General features: G+C 28.6%; 1 protein-coding gene across 1 annotated transcript in view; it reads right to left on the bottom strand.

Annotated features, from left to right (window-relative positions):
* Positions 1-17,547, bottom strand: part of LOC136982657 (microtubule-associated serine/threonine-protein kinase 3-like) — a 107,785-nt gene that overhangs the window by 53,757 nt on the left and 36,481 nt on the right. Inside the window, 3 exon segments of the mRNA XM_067279216.1 lie at positions 1,129-1,208; positions 1,572-1,734; positions 9,722-9,799. Coding sequence (XP_067135317.1) covers positions 1,129-1,208; positions 1,572-1,734; positions 9,722-9,799 — 321 coding nt within the window.

Below are 17,547 nucleotides of genomic sequence, written 5' to 3'. Positions count from 1 at the left end.
ACACTTTTCATTAAATAGAAAAATAATGAGAAGATTCTATCAAAGTTCAAGCAGTTAAATTTCAACAATTCATCAATTTAAATTTAGGTCGACAATACATTAGAACTGATTTATTTTCTACATCACGCCATTTCATCATTTTAACTTTCTTAACCTTAACTTTCTTTTTGATCGAAGAAAATATCTTCCGTTCGTATATTTAAATATAAACACATTTAACTTATACATATAAAAAAATAAATAAATAAAATGTGTTCGCAAAAATAATTAAGATAATCATAAAAATAGGCCTATTTTAAAATATTTAACTGAATTATTATTGTTTTTATGTTTACCACATCATAAATTAAATATATTTTTAATTCAATAACAACCTTTCAAGACCAAATATTATAATAATATTGTAATACTGGAAGATATTACAACAAGAATGAAAGATTACACAGAATTTTAATCACATAAAACCTCTAGGGACCCATTATCAATGTAAAAAATGAAAATAGGATACAAAAAAAAAAACAACGATTCGGATCTTTATGAGATGATGATTCCAAGAAGAATTATTCTATCCCCATAATTTAAAATCTTGGCAAATAGTATACTTTAAAATAGAGCAGAGAAATAAATCAGGATCAACCTTGCCACAACTGATGACACATAAATATAGGGTGGAAGCGGGATCTGAATCTGGGCCATTACTAGCCCCTATGACAAACAATAACCCATTTCTAGTATTTTCGCATAATTCGATTTCCGGAATAATTAAATGTTTGTCATGAAACGGAACAAATGATAATCCTATTAATAAAATGAATGTTTTGTAGGGTGCTCGAAATAAAATCATTTAAGAAAAAAGAAAAAAATAGTTATTGACAGTGTAAATCCGATAAGTATCTTTCCCGATGTGAACGTACTTTCGTACCTGCCCTCAATAATCACTGGTATGACTAGAATCGCCTTAACTAGATTGATGAATTTCCTATCTTTTAGCAATATCTGATAAGCGTACACACCTTTTTATTTAGGACAAAAGGTTACTTATAAACTGTAAAAATTCGGATGGTATCAGACAGTCAATTTTTATTCATAAATGTATTAAACAAAAAAGAAATAATAATAAATACTTACCATACTGGCAGATAAAGATGGCGCCGATTGGCCCATTAAAGAGTTCCTAATTCTTACAAGATTTGAAGATTCAGCTGAACCTGTAAATTATATTTTACATAAAATTATTGACATAGATTTTGAAATTATATGAAATTACTTTAAAATATTTTAAATGAAATTTTATGTATAGATACTATTTCTTAAATATATACTTGTATGACTTTAAAGGTCAAAAGTTCCGAGTATAAATTAAGATTTATTTTTCGTTACGAAAAATAAGTTATGACCTATGAAGGAAAAGAGAGCAGGTTTGTTCCAAACGATATACAAATGACATAAAATTTAAAAAAAAACTGAAAAAAGTAACGCCCCGATATAAAACGTAATCATAAAATATCAGAAAGTTTACTTAGAGTAATGATGTCATTGCTTAAGAGAGAAAGTAAATATCATTGATCTACCTTGACTGGCTGTTCCTCCAGCATACGAAAACGCAGCAAAGCTTTCTCTCCTCCAACGAACGTCTTCGCTCGTCTGACGCGATATACTTCTTGGTTTACGTGGGAAAAGAAGAGGAAGATCGTCATGTTCAGAGCGACGAGGCGAAAGAGGATGTTGGTCTCCCTGAAATTCATTCCAAAAGGTCAACTACCTCTTATGTTCGAGGCAATATCTAGACATATATTTTATTGTTCGGAGGGAAATAAAAGCCTCCTGTCGCGGTAGATAAAGCAAATGTGGCGAATCTCTACTACACATTCTTGTAAAGATTAAAATAGTTTTTATCGACAAGCGCCTAGTGTTTACAATGAAAATGCATTAAAATATTTTGAATTATTGAGACGTCGCTAGTTTGCATAATCGAGAATTTTTCATAATTTTTAAATTCTATATAAATACTTGAAAAATAAAAGCTAAATTATCGATTTTTCTGAATAAATATTGAATTCTTATAAAATTTTAATTAGTCGGTACACCACGGGCAGAGACACCCACGTATTTTTATAACATTTAGAATTAATAAATCATTTTTACATAACATATATATTTAATTCATACTGACCTTGATTAATATTCTATATTTATTTTTGTATATATTTTTAGAATTTTCGAGGGTTTCAATTTATACGTAGCCGTGAGAAATTTGATTTTCATTAATTTATGCGATATTCTTTCCAATGTATTAAACATAAGAGTAAACATTACAAGCTTATTTTTAAAATAATTTTTAACAATTTACCCAATTGTTTATTAGTTTTGAAAATTTGACGAAACGACGATATTCATTTAAGTATTTATAAATAAAAAAAAAATTATATTTATAAAAATAAATATTTAAGCAATAACTAACTAAAGTTTTATTTTTACATTAAATTTAACTAAATCCTAGATTAGAATTTTAAACGATAGTAAAATGGAAATGATTTAATGTGATATTTTTATCCTTAATAAAAACACAAATTACTTTTCGATTTATAAATTAAATTAAAAATTTTACCTGTTGAAAAGCCTTAGGGAGATCGAAACAATTCCATTATCGAATTAACTATTGAAAACACGAGTGAATCCTTGTAAAAAGGAAGTATTGACAATGCCCAAAACAGCTGTCGATTGAAGAGTAAGTGAAATTCTATCGAATAATGGACTTTGTTTTTTTTAAACCAGAAACTATTTCTTAAAGAAAATAAATTTATAAATCCATTGAGAAGTTTGTAAGAATATTAAGGTTTTCACACCTCACAGAAAAACAATATCACACGAATAAATAGAGCTTGTTTCAGCTTTATCGTTAACTTGCTTAAATATATGACGACAGTTTCCTCTGTTCCATTGAGAAAAAAAAGCATATTGGAAGGTTATTCAAATATTCAAAAGAACAAAGATCGAAAAACGAATGGGCTAATTCGCACAACCTTGAATAATATGATAAAAAAGTTCGTCGAAATTTTATCGCGAATTTGTCTAGAGGTTTATCAAAATATGTTTTAAAATTTAATGCGTTATATGTCAAATAACAATAGAATTACTTATCATAACAACGAGTAGAATGCCTAACCATTATCTGGAATAAATTTTTGATAAATATGGTCAGGAATACTATAATAAGCCATTGAGGTCAGTCTGCGTGAACTTTATTCTGATTTAAAATTAACGTGTATTACCTCTTCTATAAAAGAATAAAGATTTAACGTTATTATAATATTATGCAGCAACAATGTTATGTTTTGGAAAGTTTCAGTTGACATCACAGTGTATTAAAGTGATCGCTTCACTTAACACGGTTACATACATCATATGTGACTTCAATGTAACATGTTGCATGTAACTAGCTCATGATATATGCATACGAATTTAATTTGTATAAATTTTTACGTAGATATTCATTTCATACGAAATGCGCATGATTAGACATACTTAAAGTCGTTTTTCAATGAAACAGAACGGTACTTTAAAGTCACATGGTCTGTACCTAAGCAACAATAAGATTATCTTTTAAAAAATCAAGCCATAACGGCATTCACCGATAACAAGAACAGCTTGATTTAATGCCCTTTTGAAAGTTTACGGTATAAGTCTATTTGCAGTGGAGACTGCAGTCTTCTTTGGTATTCAGTCACCGTGTTCACTCGAAAAAATCCCCTCAACAGATGGCCATGCGGGAGATCTTTTCAGGGGAGAGAGGAACACCAGTAAGTTTTAACCTATTGACGAAAGACGAAGGGACTTTTCAAAATTGCATTTATTTTAAACGGAACCACCGCTAAGTTTCCTATTAATGTGCCTTTCATTGACCCCGCTTTGTACAGACGGTATGTCACCGGTTGTGTCATAGTCTGGCATACGTGACGTGTAAATACGATCCACCAAAACAAGGTGGAGCGCCTAAACAAAGGACAGAAGAAATTTTTGGAATTTGAACACAATGAATAACAGATGCGAAGATTCTCTGAAATGAACGTTAACCTTTGTATATATCATCAGTTTGATTTTTCAGAATACTATATATAACGTATAACGTTCTTTTTTTTAGGAAAGATGATTTTAATCGGAGTTTAGTCAACTTGCAGCTGTGTTACTTATAAACTCGGAGATGTACAAAGAATGCTTTATGTATGAGGGAAGACGCAAAAGGGTCGATAAAGTTTACTGAATTCTTGCCAAATTCTTAGGAACAAATTCTTTTTTCCTCTCTCCAGATGAGCAGATGAAATCGGTTTATACAGTAAAAGATATGAATAAAACATTGACCTTGGATGAGATAACGATAACGCTATCGCACCTATCGCCATCTGGCGGTTAAATTAGTAAACATTTTATCAGTACTTTAACCATATCACAACACTTAAGATTAAGAGGAAAAAATCGCTAAAAATCTTTTTTTAAAATGTATTTAACATTGTTGATGAGACGTTATCTGAAAAATCGAAAAACTGTTTTTCGTTAACTCAATCTCCCCATCTGGTAGCATTAACAGTAATATGAGAACATGTTCCTCCTCGTAGACAGTGGTAAGTCCTTTCCCACTTCCTTTAATTTTCTTCAGCAGTCAAAACATATTAATAATTAAGTGTTACTTAACAGATTCTGACACGATAAGAAAATCGATCCCCGTTTCTACTTCGTTATGCTTAAAATAAATCAATGTTTAAACGAGTAATTAGTTAAGAACTTTGAGATGGTAACACGATTTTCGTTACGCTGATGCACAACAGATGGCGCGATATTGTCCGACATCCGGTTTTTCTGCTCCATGATATTTTAAGATATAAAAATTCAGAATTTATGTAAAATCAATGGACAAAGATAAACAATGAGAGAGTGGAAGTTCGTTAACAGCTAAGAGGTCTTTAACGTCTTTGGAGAGATGAAACACGATTCTTTCCTGGCAATAAAGCAAGAAACTAACTATATTTATGAGCAGAGAACGTCTTTGGCTACAATCTGTTGCAGCTACCTCCTGTTTAAACTCAAAACGGAAATAATTGTATAATAATAACCTGCTATATATTGAAGATTAATATAGCACTTTGCAAGGCCTTCTTTATTTCAATCGTGGCAAAGTATATTTATTATATGCACTATATATATACATTGATGCAGTGCTGTTACCTTGGAACACAACTTGTGCTACTGAAATGAAGTTATATTTATGCTTGTGGCATATATGCTGCAATATAACTAAATTTAATCTTTCCAAGTCTTATGTAAACAACTTTATCTAATGATTAAATCTGATTTATAAAAATATTTTCTATTTTAGTAAAATCAAGCAAATGTTAGATTTTAAAATACATCTTTTAAAAAATTGAGATTTTAGAAATATTCTTTTAAAATTTATTGCAAATTCTGTAGCTTTTTTAGGACATCATTCTATTTGCATTAAGTATTTATTCCTCCATTTGTTTTTTTACATAAAAACTGAAACAATCGGTTTATTTGTTTTCTTCTAAACTACGTATATCAGAACAAAAATATATAAATATTTTCCCACTGAAAATACTCTATCGAATGATATAAGGTACTAAAACATTGTAGAAAATGAAAAGGAAAAAACGAAATTATAAAAATATTCTGATTAATTAAAAGTGACTCCTGCGAATCCATTTTTGCTGCAAAGCTTGTGTTATGCAGTCGAGCCAGCTATCAGGCGTAACGCTCACAACTTTAATCGAAAGATGTTTATCGCATCTTTAAAAAATTAAATATTATACAGATAATTATACTTACTACTTTAATGAAAGATTTACAAACTTATAAACATAACTATATATGTTTATTTATTTTAAATAATTTCGAATAAGAAAAAAAGAAAATTAAAAACTCGAGAAGGAAATAAAATGAATAAATAATTTTTTAATATGTTTAATTTTATATTATCGATTGAATTTAAATATAAGCAGCTAATAATAATTTTAATTTTTAATCTCGTATATAATTCAATTAAATTTAAAGTTTTAATATATTTAATTGCAAAATTTTTATCGTAGATCCACTACTACAATTATTATACAAAAAATCCTGAATTTAATGGGCTATTTTATTTTATTGAATTTAAAAAGCTCTTACGTAATTTAAACAAGGATTATCTGCATTATCATCTGCAGTAGAGCTTTAGAAACAATGCATGCATTTTTCAAACAAAAATGCAGCCTAATCTGAAACGATACAGGAAGAGAAAGAAGCGTGTCTTCCTGGCAACTTTCGACTTTCTATATAAGTAAAGGGTTGTCATTACTAACGTCAGATTCTATTTTTAGCGTATCCATCGCTGAACAGAAAATGGGTTATCTCTTTAATCATAAATGGGCTGATCTTCTTATATAAACTTTCTTCCAATAACTGTAAATATCGGATAGGATTTATTTTATAATTCATTGTTTTCGTACTAAATAATGCAAAAATAATGTTATTTTTTAGTCAGTTATTTTATCAGGATTAGATGATAAAACAGATTTTTTTATTTAAAATTTCTAAATTATAATTAATGTTAAATAATTAATTTCCAATACTTTGTCCAGAGACCAAAAGGAAAAAAAGAATAACAAATAATAATGGATACGGTGAACAAAGATAAAGTAAATCAAATGATGCGTGGTAACAAAAATGATTCAACAGGCTTTTATTACCTCATCCTGAACAAATTATGTGCAGTCATATTTTGTTTTCTTTGGCATAGAAGCAACTAAATAGAAAAGTTATCGTGATACAGTGAGAGCGGATATGTCATTAAGTAAACAGATTAACCAAAATTGATATATGTATGACTCTCAATCCTTTTAATCTTACCATAAATCTTCATCACTCTAATTGTTTGTTATTGATAAAGCAATAGCCTTGGGACACTTTTACGTTAGACGTTTGGCGATTAACTTTTTCGTCACGTTTCAACATTTTTACATTAGTTCCAAGTTTTAATTGCTTAATTTTGTGTATATTTATTCTGCTTTTTCAACACTACTTTCTACATTTGATACTGTATATTTATAACGTTATATAAATATATTTGTCTCGACATTATAAACAAAATTCTGTTGATCAGGAAATATGATATTATTTTAATGAATCACGCAATTAGCTTTTTGCTATTTATTTTCTTGTGACCAAAATAAAAACATTCCATGTCGTCTAAATTAGACAACTCCAAAATTATTTGTTTAAATACCAAAAAATAGGTTTTCGTGTCAAAGTCTTTCACCTTGACAACCGAAATCTAATTGTGTGTTGTTTAGATGGATCCAAAAATTCGCTAAATAAACAAATTAATCTAATTTGTACCTTTAAACTTCAAAGAAAGAGAAAACACGAAGCAAGACAGGAGCTAACAAAGATTTGGATGTATTCCTTCAGGATGTATTCCTGAAGGAAAACCAATTTTCTCTAAAAGCTTGATATCTTAAATAATTTTTATTTAATGAAAATGAACTAAATCTCGATATATCATTTATCAAAATTTAACATACAAACTTTCAAAAATTATCGGAAAAAACAAATCACATTTAAAATTGTTTGATGTGTTTTCAAGATAAATAATAGTTCATATTCAAAAATTTATTGGTTTTATTAATTAATATATATATATATATATATATATATTAATATTATTAAAAATTATATATTATATATATAATTAATATTATATATATTAATATATATTAAGAAAAACGCATGAAGATAAATCCACATCATTCAGTTTCGTCTAGTTCAGTGTTTCTCAAACTTTTTGGACCGCGACCCCCCTTCTGCACTTAAAATTTCAAAGGACCCCGAAGAATGAGTGTGTCGAAAAACATCCCGGAGGGAGGGGGTTAGGCTCGTATTTAAATATTTATATTGTTATTATTTATATGTGCAATTTATTAAGTAAAAATTATTTTATATACTTTTTATTTCTATTATTTCTAAACATGAATCCATAGTAAATTTATAAAATATTTGAAAAAAAATTGATCTGCATCAATTTTTCAGCGACCCCCCAAATATTTTTCACGATCCCCTTGGGGGTCGCGACCCCCACTTTGAGAATCACTGGTCTAGTTAATGGAATCGTTCTAGTGAATAAAAGGCACACAAAGATAATGAAAATGTGTCACCTGTTTTAAAAGACGCTAAATAACTTTAATAAACAGAAAGTCAATAAATTTAAGAAGGATGTGATATAATATTTTAAGCACCACATTTAAGCATTATTACGTAATTATGTTCTGTTTATGAATAATAACAAAACAGAAAGCTTTGTGCTCTAATGACTAAGCCCACAAAGTTAAAACATTGTATATTAAAACAACGTATCAAAGTACAATAATTATACTTTGTCAATATTCAGCCTAAAAAATCAGCTGATTAGTCCACGTGAATTTGATACGTGAATTTGTTTAATCTGTATACATCTGCACGATAAAAGGACAAGAGCAAAGAACTTTACTTGTAAATAATATATAGTAAACAAAACTGTAAATGATAAACAAGTAGAACAGACTGTTTCACTTTTTTTTTATCTAAATGATAATTTTACTTTAACTAGTTTATCAAAAATATAAAACTGTTTAGTAATGTTATCAAGCACTAAAATGTATTTATCATTGTATATAACTTATGTAACTTTTTATATAGAAAACTTAGGTATGTCGTTTATTTTTAACGAAAATCAATAGAATTAAATTTAAAAAAATAAAAACTAGTTTCCTTGCAGAATGAGCTCGCCGTAACCTGAACTAATTTTATTTAAAAAGATTTATCATGATAAGTATCTCATATCTTAGCTTATTTTCTAATTTAATTATCAAATAAACTTTATAAAATTTAATAATAAAATCGATAAATAATTAAATATTCATTACATAAAATAACTTTTACAAACTTGTTACACTTATAAACTTGTTACACTTATAAACTTGTTTTTAAACTCAAAAACCGAGCTTTTAAAACAACTTTACCGGTTTATATTTATAATTTCAGCATGTAAACGTCAAACAACAACCTCGAGATTTCGTTGTTTACTATTCTGAATTTTATGATACTCGAATAATAATGGTATTTATTGTGTAATAAACAAACAAACAAACCAGTAGTTTCGAATAAATATTTTAAAAAATAATATCCTTAACCACATTTCGAAAGAAGTCATTTATAAATTGTAACTAGGTTCCGCTATTGCACAAAGAAAAACAATCAGTCTAAGAAAAAATTCGTGCAGGTGATTATAGAATAGGATGCAGAGTATTCAATAATTCACGTTTCAATCTTTTAAATGAATATATCCAAAGATAATCGTTTTCGTTTCCTCCATCGAAGTAGTTAGATGAATTACATTATACTTAAAAACACGTAGTGTATTTTAAAGTAAACATACGCAAATTGCAAAGGAGTATTCTTTCTATCGACGATATTTTTACAACATATCTCTAATTTATTATACAAAAATGCTTAAAACTGTACCTTTACACTGCGCCATCGATCATTATTTGAATTAAAACTTTAAAAAATGTGAAGAAATTCTTGACACGAATGCAAATTATATTCCATAGCTCCCCATTAATCAAGAGAAATTCATAGAAATTCACGTGATAAAAGGTTAAATTCTTTAAATTTAAATAAAGAAAGCAAGACCTACCCCCATGACGTTATTGCTACTATTATCAGAATCAACGATTGTTCGAATTAAAGAGACAAACATTTCTTGAGTTCTTACCTATAAATAAATAGGAAAACAAATCAATTAATCAAACATTTACCATCATATTTATTAATATTTAATGATAATTTTTAATAAGATTAAATTAAAACGCATACATCCTAATTAATATTTTATATATTAAAAATTATCTTCGATAGTAATTATTATAAGTGATCTGATAATCGCTACTACAACAATAACAGATAAATAGAGTTTTTCACAAAGTTTCGCAATATATATATATGTATGATTAAGTGGAAAAATTATCTCTTCATTCGAGAGGGAAAAAATAATAATGAAAAAATTTCTTATCTAAAATGTTATTATATTAATAATATTAATGTTTGCTTCATTCATTGGCTTATCGTAAAACAACCCACTTAAAAACACGAATAAATCATTTAGTATCCACCGTATTTACTTAATTTATTTAAAGAGATAAAAGGCTCGCTTCTTTATTAAAATTTTACACAGAGTACAAAAAATAAAATTGTTTAAAATATAAAAATTTACGGGCAAGCTGTAGAATTTTTTATTTAAACTTTTACCTAACGATATAGTTACACGAACGATAAAATTCTCGAACTATCAACGAAATAACATGCTAAACTACTTTGCATTACTTTATGTTAAAAATGTTTGATAAATGGCAGGTTGAATACTAAAAAAATTTGTTTTTATTTTGGCATTTCTGGATTTTTCCTTAACTGTTGTCTAGAAATAGACTTGTCCGTCTTTCTAAAATTGTTTGGCTTGTGTCTCTGTTGAGTATAATGTGAACAGGGAAGCGAGAGCAAACAGTTTATCCTACACGCGAGAGAAAATATATTCTCTACACAGAAATCTCCACGCTACTTCAGTAGCGAAAAAAAAAACAAACATTTCTAGATCCCAAAGGTATTATTCCTACACAACAGTCGATTTTAGAGCTTACTGTTGCTTAAACTTGACTCAGAAATGATTTTTTTAAGTGCGTCACCTATCAAAAAATAAATTTCGGTGAACAAACTCGAGTGTAGACTATTATGACGTCATCCACCCACTTCTTCCTCTCCGGAGATCATTTACGAAATGTAGTCACACCTCGCGGCGAGTGTATAAAGAAAATCGATCGTCAAAAATTAATATCGATTAAGTAGAAACGAATCGTTGAAAAAAAATAAAATCGATCGTAGATCAGAAACTAGGTTGACTATACTTTAAATATTCGAATAAGAAGAAGAAAAAAAATATATGTATATTTATTTTCTTATCAGTTGGCATGGTTCAAAAATTTCTTATTATCCTTGAGCAGAAAACCCAAGGTTTCGTTCTCCTGTGCAAGGTAAGCAACAACATCTGCAACGTTTACTACACGTTCTCATAGCGAGCTTAGTCGACAATTTTTCCGCCAAAATAGATTTATTACAAAATGCATTGTGGTGTAGAAAGATGGAGAGAGGGATAATTTTACAAGTAAGTGGTTGGCTTGCCAAATTCCACTCAAACAGACTAAGCAAACCGAAAAACGGTATACAAATTGTCTCGTGCTAATTTCTCAACCCTGACCCAATTCGTCGACAAATGGTCGATCACGTGACTGCTCTTCTTTTTTTGGATGATGCCAAGCACGTGCTGAGCACGGTAAACTATACAACTGACGATTACACCAGTTAATGGAATGGAAGAGGTGTCACTGCACGATAAGGTTATTCGGGTAATCTTCGTCATCATAAAGTTTTTTTTTTCTTTTTACGAAAGGTTGTCACGTCTCGAGTTAGCAACAATCACGTTAGTCACACGTGAACATTAGTTAATTTATCTATTTTTCAAAGTCCGAAAATTTCGAATATCACGCCGAAATATAAGAATAATTGAAAAGTTAAGGAGACTCACCACCACCACCAATTCCAACCGTCTGTAAGCATCTTGAAGCGTCGAAAACGCTTTTGATGGTTCTCTTTGTTGTTGGCCTTATCGTGCATTCTGTCCGACGTTAGAAATGTCTTCAAATTTAATCAAACTCCCATAGAATATAATAAAGAAACGACGGGTATGTAGCTCCAATCCCGCGTCATTCTTCGCCGACTATCGGCGAGATTTTGTTTAGCAAATTGCCAACTCAAACTTCACGGCCTCACTTTGATTGTTGCGACATCTGGTGACAAACCACCACGTGACCTTCTACACAAACCTCCGACTTTTATCGCAAGGTTTGATTACCTCGCTCCTTGAGTTGCTTCTGCGCCATTAACGATTTAGGACCAAAGCTCACTCTTATCGAGGAACTAATTCACAAATCTAAACCCGCCCTTGCCAAAAATGATCGATGTACGAGCGCATTACTTATCTCTACTCTCCATGACTTGTTAATCTAACTGTGTATTTATTCGCTGTTTTGTTTGTACATACTTCACTTCGTTTAAGCGTGATTCGTTATTGGGCAATATTGATACGGGGTAAAACGGAAAAATAAAAAAATATATTCTTGCGTTTAACACTGTCATAACTTAACTCGGCATTTGTAATGCGAAAGGTGTCAACTCTGACCCAATTGAAATAATAAGTATTTGAGAGAATTTCTCCTTGAAAAGAATGTAGAATGCGATGCCAAGAATAACTAAAAGTATCGATGCATTTCGAAACCAAGGTCGGAGTGTGATTTGGTGACTTTCATTGACCGTCGTCGATGAATATCCAGGTCCTGTTGCGAACAAACTCGAAAAATTACCCAATTGTGCCCATGTGTCAAGGATACGTTTTCATTTTTGCCATTTACGGAGTTTATTTGTTTTGATACTAAAATGATCTGCGTTCAGCAAACGACGTACTGTACAATTCGGAAACAATAAGTCGACGTTTATATCTACGTGGAATAGGGTCATTGCACTACACTACATTCTACATCGCCCTTACTACTTTCTCTTACTAAATAAAATTTTTAATGATAAATATTTATGTAATAATAATGAAATCATGCACGATTTCTTCATTTCTCCTATTCGTAACGAGAAAATTCATAGTTCACCTCATCCCTATTGATTAAAATTGATGAAATTAAAAAATATTTTTCAACATCTACATTGAATAATATATGAAGCCGTTCATAAGAAAGGGAGTGAAATATATAAATTTCCTTCTTCGTATTTAATATATTTTCTACTAGAAATAATATAAATCATAACTATAGACAAGAGAAAAGGTAGTAACATATAGGAAAAGCTAATAGTTAGTTGATCCTATATATCTTAGTATCAATCTCATCATGGGATAATTAAAAGTTAATTAAAATACTGTTTTCAATATTGAAAATATTAATTCCATATCAATTAAATTAAATCGTTCGTATAAATTTATATTAGTAATAATTTTAAAACAGATTAATAACATCCCCGAGGGCCTTATATTTTTAAAATTCCATAATCGTTCATCAATAAGGTTAATGAGATGCTGCTCTTCCAAAATTAAAATCATTATTTAATCTATGATTTACGATATTCTCATCATCATCATTCTAGCCGTCTACCACTTCACATTCTCCGAGCGGAAAGATGTAAAGGTAAACATACATAAAAGGACAAATATCTTAGACTAAGTATTGCTATCCACGTATTCTACTAAAACAAAAACGCTTTTAAATACATATGAATAAAATAATAGAATACAGAAATAAATTAAAATATCTAAACCCATCTTAGAAATAAAATTTGAGTTTAAAAAAATTTTAGAATAATCCATTTTAAATTAATTAAATTATTCATCGACTCACTACTGAATAATTCAAATCTTATTTCAATAAAAAAATCGATAATATATATATTTTTTCGATATTTTGCTGGATATTTTATTGCTTTTTACGCGAGAATTTTACAGATGTTTCTAATGCAACTATAATAATAACAATAATAATAATTGTACAGAGTCGTTCCTTATTAGATAATCAATAAGCAGAAGAAATTCAACAGGATCTAGAGAGAGAAAGATTATACACGTGATAAAAATAATCAAATTTTCTCTCAGAATTTGTATTAATTTGAATAATAGCCCAATTCTTGTTGCGTAATTGAATAAAAATATGTTTGGTTTCTTTCGTACTAATTCTATTGCAAGTAACAGAAGTAGTGTGTTTATGAATCACTTGTTGAATAATACAAAGCATTTAACTGTCTTGACAGATATTTCGGTAAACAAAGAGACTGTATTGGTTCACGATGTTTACAAATTTATAAAGATGAACGACTCCAAGACGTAGTATGCAGTTGATATTCTTTACAGTGATATCCCACAATAACAATTTTGATGAAAGCTTTATACAATTTAAAGCAAGTAATATCGATCTGTTTATGTAATATCTAAAATTTTTCTTCGTTTTTTAATTGTTAAAAATTCAATTTATTTTTTTTAATTTAATTTTTTTAAGTTTCAGTATTGTTACTATTAAATTTCATAATAAATTTAAACATATATAACTAAAAATTAAAGGCAAATATTATAAAAATGTCGTAATTGCTACTGTCATCGATTCAATTATTCATTATTACAAAGATAATTACGTTCCTATAACTGTATTGCTAATGCATTTCAATTGAAACTGGTTTTCATGTTGGCTGATTGAAAGCAAAAATCATTGTTCACTTCAATTGTTTGAAGTTTTAATTAATATTTATGTAACTTAATCATTTTTTAATAAACAATATCTTTTATAAATCTATTTTTTCTATTTTTTTATTCCCGTATTTATTGATACGGGATCAAACTAGCAATACATTGTAACTTAATTCCATTATAGATCGTTTTTGCAGCTGAGTTCATAACTTATCTATTGAAACAAGGAAGCTAATTTAGTTCAGCTATATAAACTATTCGAAACAGCTGGAAAGGAAGCTGTTTAAATGTCAGAATTTCGAGGGTCAATTATGAATTCCTCTTTAAAATATAATATAACATGTCCTAGTATAATAGTTGGAGTGGTTTAGAGAAGCTATTCACAATGTTCAAGTAAAGTAACCTCTCAGGAAAAAAAGGGACAAAGATATGGCAGAAAATACTCTTTAATAACAAAAATCACTCGGCATGAAACGAAATCATTGAAAAGTCGCCTTTTATTCCTTATTACTTCCCATTCAATCGCGTTAAATTGAATTAGAAAAGCTACAATGAAATTTTTATATAAATAAACACACAATCAAACCTATTCAGCCACTTGAATTCAAAAATTTAGAGATTATATATTTTGATTTTAAAGTATAAGTTTGAAAGCATTTTAAATATAATTTTTTCCTAGATTTAATTTAAGTTTAAGTAAAAGTTCCAGAAATTAATTTCCGAATAACAGCGTAAAAGCAGATCCATTAATTCAAGTTTATATCCTACCCAACTGTTAACGTAGAAAAGCCAAAGTCTCTATCTCAAATTAGGATTTGTTTACAAAAAATGCAATCGACTTGTTAACAAAAACTCGGCAGGGATCGTTAAAGAGACGAAACATCTTCCTTTTAATCTAATGTACAAACTTACTTAATCTCTAAAATATCAACTTAAGAAAACAAAAATTGAATTTTATTTATTTAAGGGTATAGAGTAACTATTAAATTCCTTCACATAAATATATTTTATTATTTTTCTTTTAACATTACCAATTTATTTTATCTATTTATAAATCTTGAAATTTCACAAAAATTAGTTTTAAAAATTGGAAAAATAAATTATTTTCCCCATTACGTTGAGATCAAAAAACAGCTCATAAACTTCAGAGTTATATCTTAAGCAAAGCTAATTCTACAAATCTCTTGTGGGTCTTCAGAATATTAACGAAATATGGCAAAATATATATATATATATATATAAACATTTTATTTCTGCACAATTTTAAATTGTAAAAATCAAAGGTCACAAAAACTAGCTTTAAAATTTTGAGATTTATTTGAAATCAAAGCCTCAACAGTTCATTTTTCATAGAATTTTGAGATCAAATGACTCATAAACTGTTAAAATGTAAATACTAAATGTATAAATTCCTTGTGGTCTTTTAAAATATAAACGAATATCAAGAATAGTACAACAAAAACCATTAATAAACAGTATATATTTTAAATGATATAAATCAGAAAAATTAGTTTTTAACTATAAAATCAAAAATATATCTTAAAACTACATCAAATTTGTATTAATATGAAAACCTATAAAACTGTGGCCTTCAGAATATTAAAAACAATATCATAAAAATAGAACAAATACTGGACGAAATTCATCTCTGAGTATAGTTCTCCTATCAAAAATAAGTCCACCAATTCATATTTAAAATGTATAGACATATCTTGCGGTATTTTCAGAATATTAACAAGAAATTTTGAAAAGTGTAATGTAACTCGTCAACTATAAGAAAATCCATAAATTTTTAAATCATAGAACATATCAAACTTTTCACTTTTATGAATAAGTTTTAATGTATGAACATCAGAAAGTTGGACAGATTGCAATTCCGAAAATTTACATACGTCGGCAATGTTGATGGGAAATATGAATAAGCAAAATAAGAAGGAAAATATATATACATATTCACACCAGAATAATGAATTTCTCTAACGCGTTGTGAAGAGAGAATAAGAAAGATATTACCCTTCATACACGCACATTTGGCTCCAGGAAAAAAATATTTGACTGGGCCGAATTATACTTTCAATTTTCTTCAGGCTAGTAAAAAAATGGGGAAAAACTTAATATATTTTTGTAAGTCATTATTTTTTTAAGAATAAAGGTAAAATTTCAATAGAAACGAACCCGGCATCAAATGTCTGTAAACAATCGCCATACGTCAGCGAAATATTAACGTATTTATGACGTAACCTGTTCTCCATTATTAGAATATTTTTTGAAATTTGATAAGTAAAATTGCTGCCAGATCATTTTCCGGATGGATTAATCATCATAAAATGATATTATCGTTCTACAAAAATCTATTTTGTCATCGTAATCTTCTGTAAACAGTTGCGGTGAAACTATTTATAATTATCGACGCTAGATGGCAACTGTATCGCATAGATAAATGCAGTATAAATGAAACAAGAAACATTACGATAATATAACAATCGAGGCAAACATCGTTTCTAAACAATAAAATGAAAAAATTCAATAATAAATCGTCGTTTATACAATTACTTTCTATTTTGATGTATAAATAATAAAAGGAATCGGATTATAAACGATAGAAAATTGTATAGATCGTAATGTCGTCTGGTTCTCCTATTATAAAGCGCCCTCTTAAATTTTATCGTTCAAAAATTCTTTTAAAATTATAAAAATTTTAAATTTTTATAATGAACGGATAACATAAATTAAAATCTTTTTTATTTTTAAAGTTAATAATTTTACATCATAAAAAACCTTGATACTGGTTTTTTTTTTTGGTCCATCCGACAATCTGTTCGAAGTGTCATAAAACATGTAATTTCGAAATCCGCTATTACATAAAAACTGCTTCGCTACGCTCGAGGAAACAACATTATTGTTATTATTATTTGTTAAGGAGATTCTAGACATAACATTAAATTCTGTCGGGTTTGTTATCATTTATCATTTGTGGCATCTGCATAGTGAGACATTAGCTAGATGGGGGAGATAAATCGTTAATCAGTTAATAAGAGATCTTAATTACTGTAGAAGTAGACTCGCATTAGGCTCTATATTGATCCATTTTAAATGGATGAAGAGTATGTTGATCTAAATGAGATGGTAAGGAAACGATCCAATGGACATTTCAAATATTTGGAGATCAAAATTTAATC

The sequence above is a fragment of the Centruroides vittatus genome, unplaced genomic scaffold (assembly GCF_030686945.1).
Source record: "Centruroides vittatus isolate TY-2023 unplaced genomic scaffold, ASM3068694v2 contig_862, whole genome shotgun sequence".
Lineage (NCBI taxonomy): Eukaryota > Metazoa > Arthropoda > Arachnida > Scorpiones > Buthidae > Centruroides > Centruroides vittatus.
Note: the sequence above shows the minus strand (reverse complement) of the source record. Positions and strands in the feature narration are given on the sequence as shown.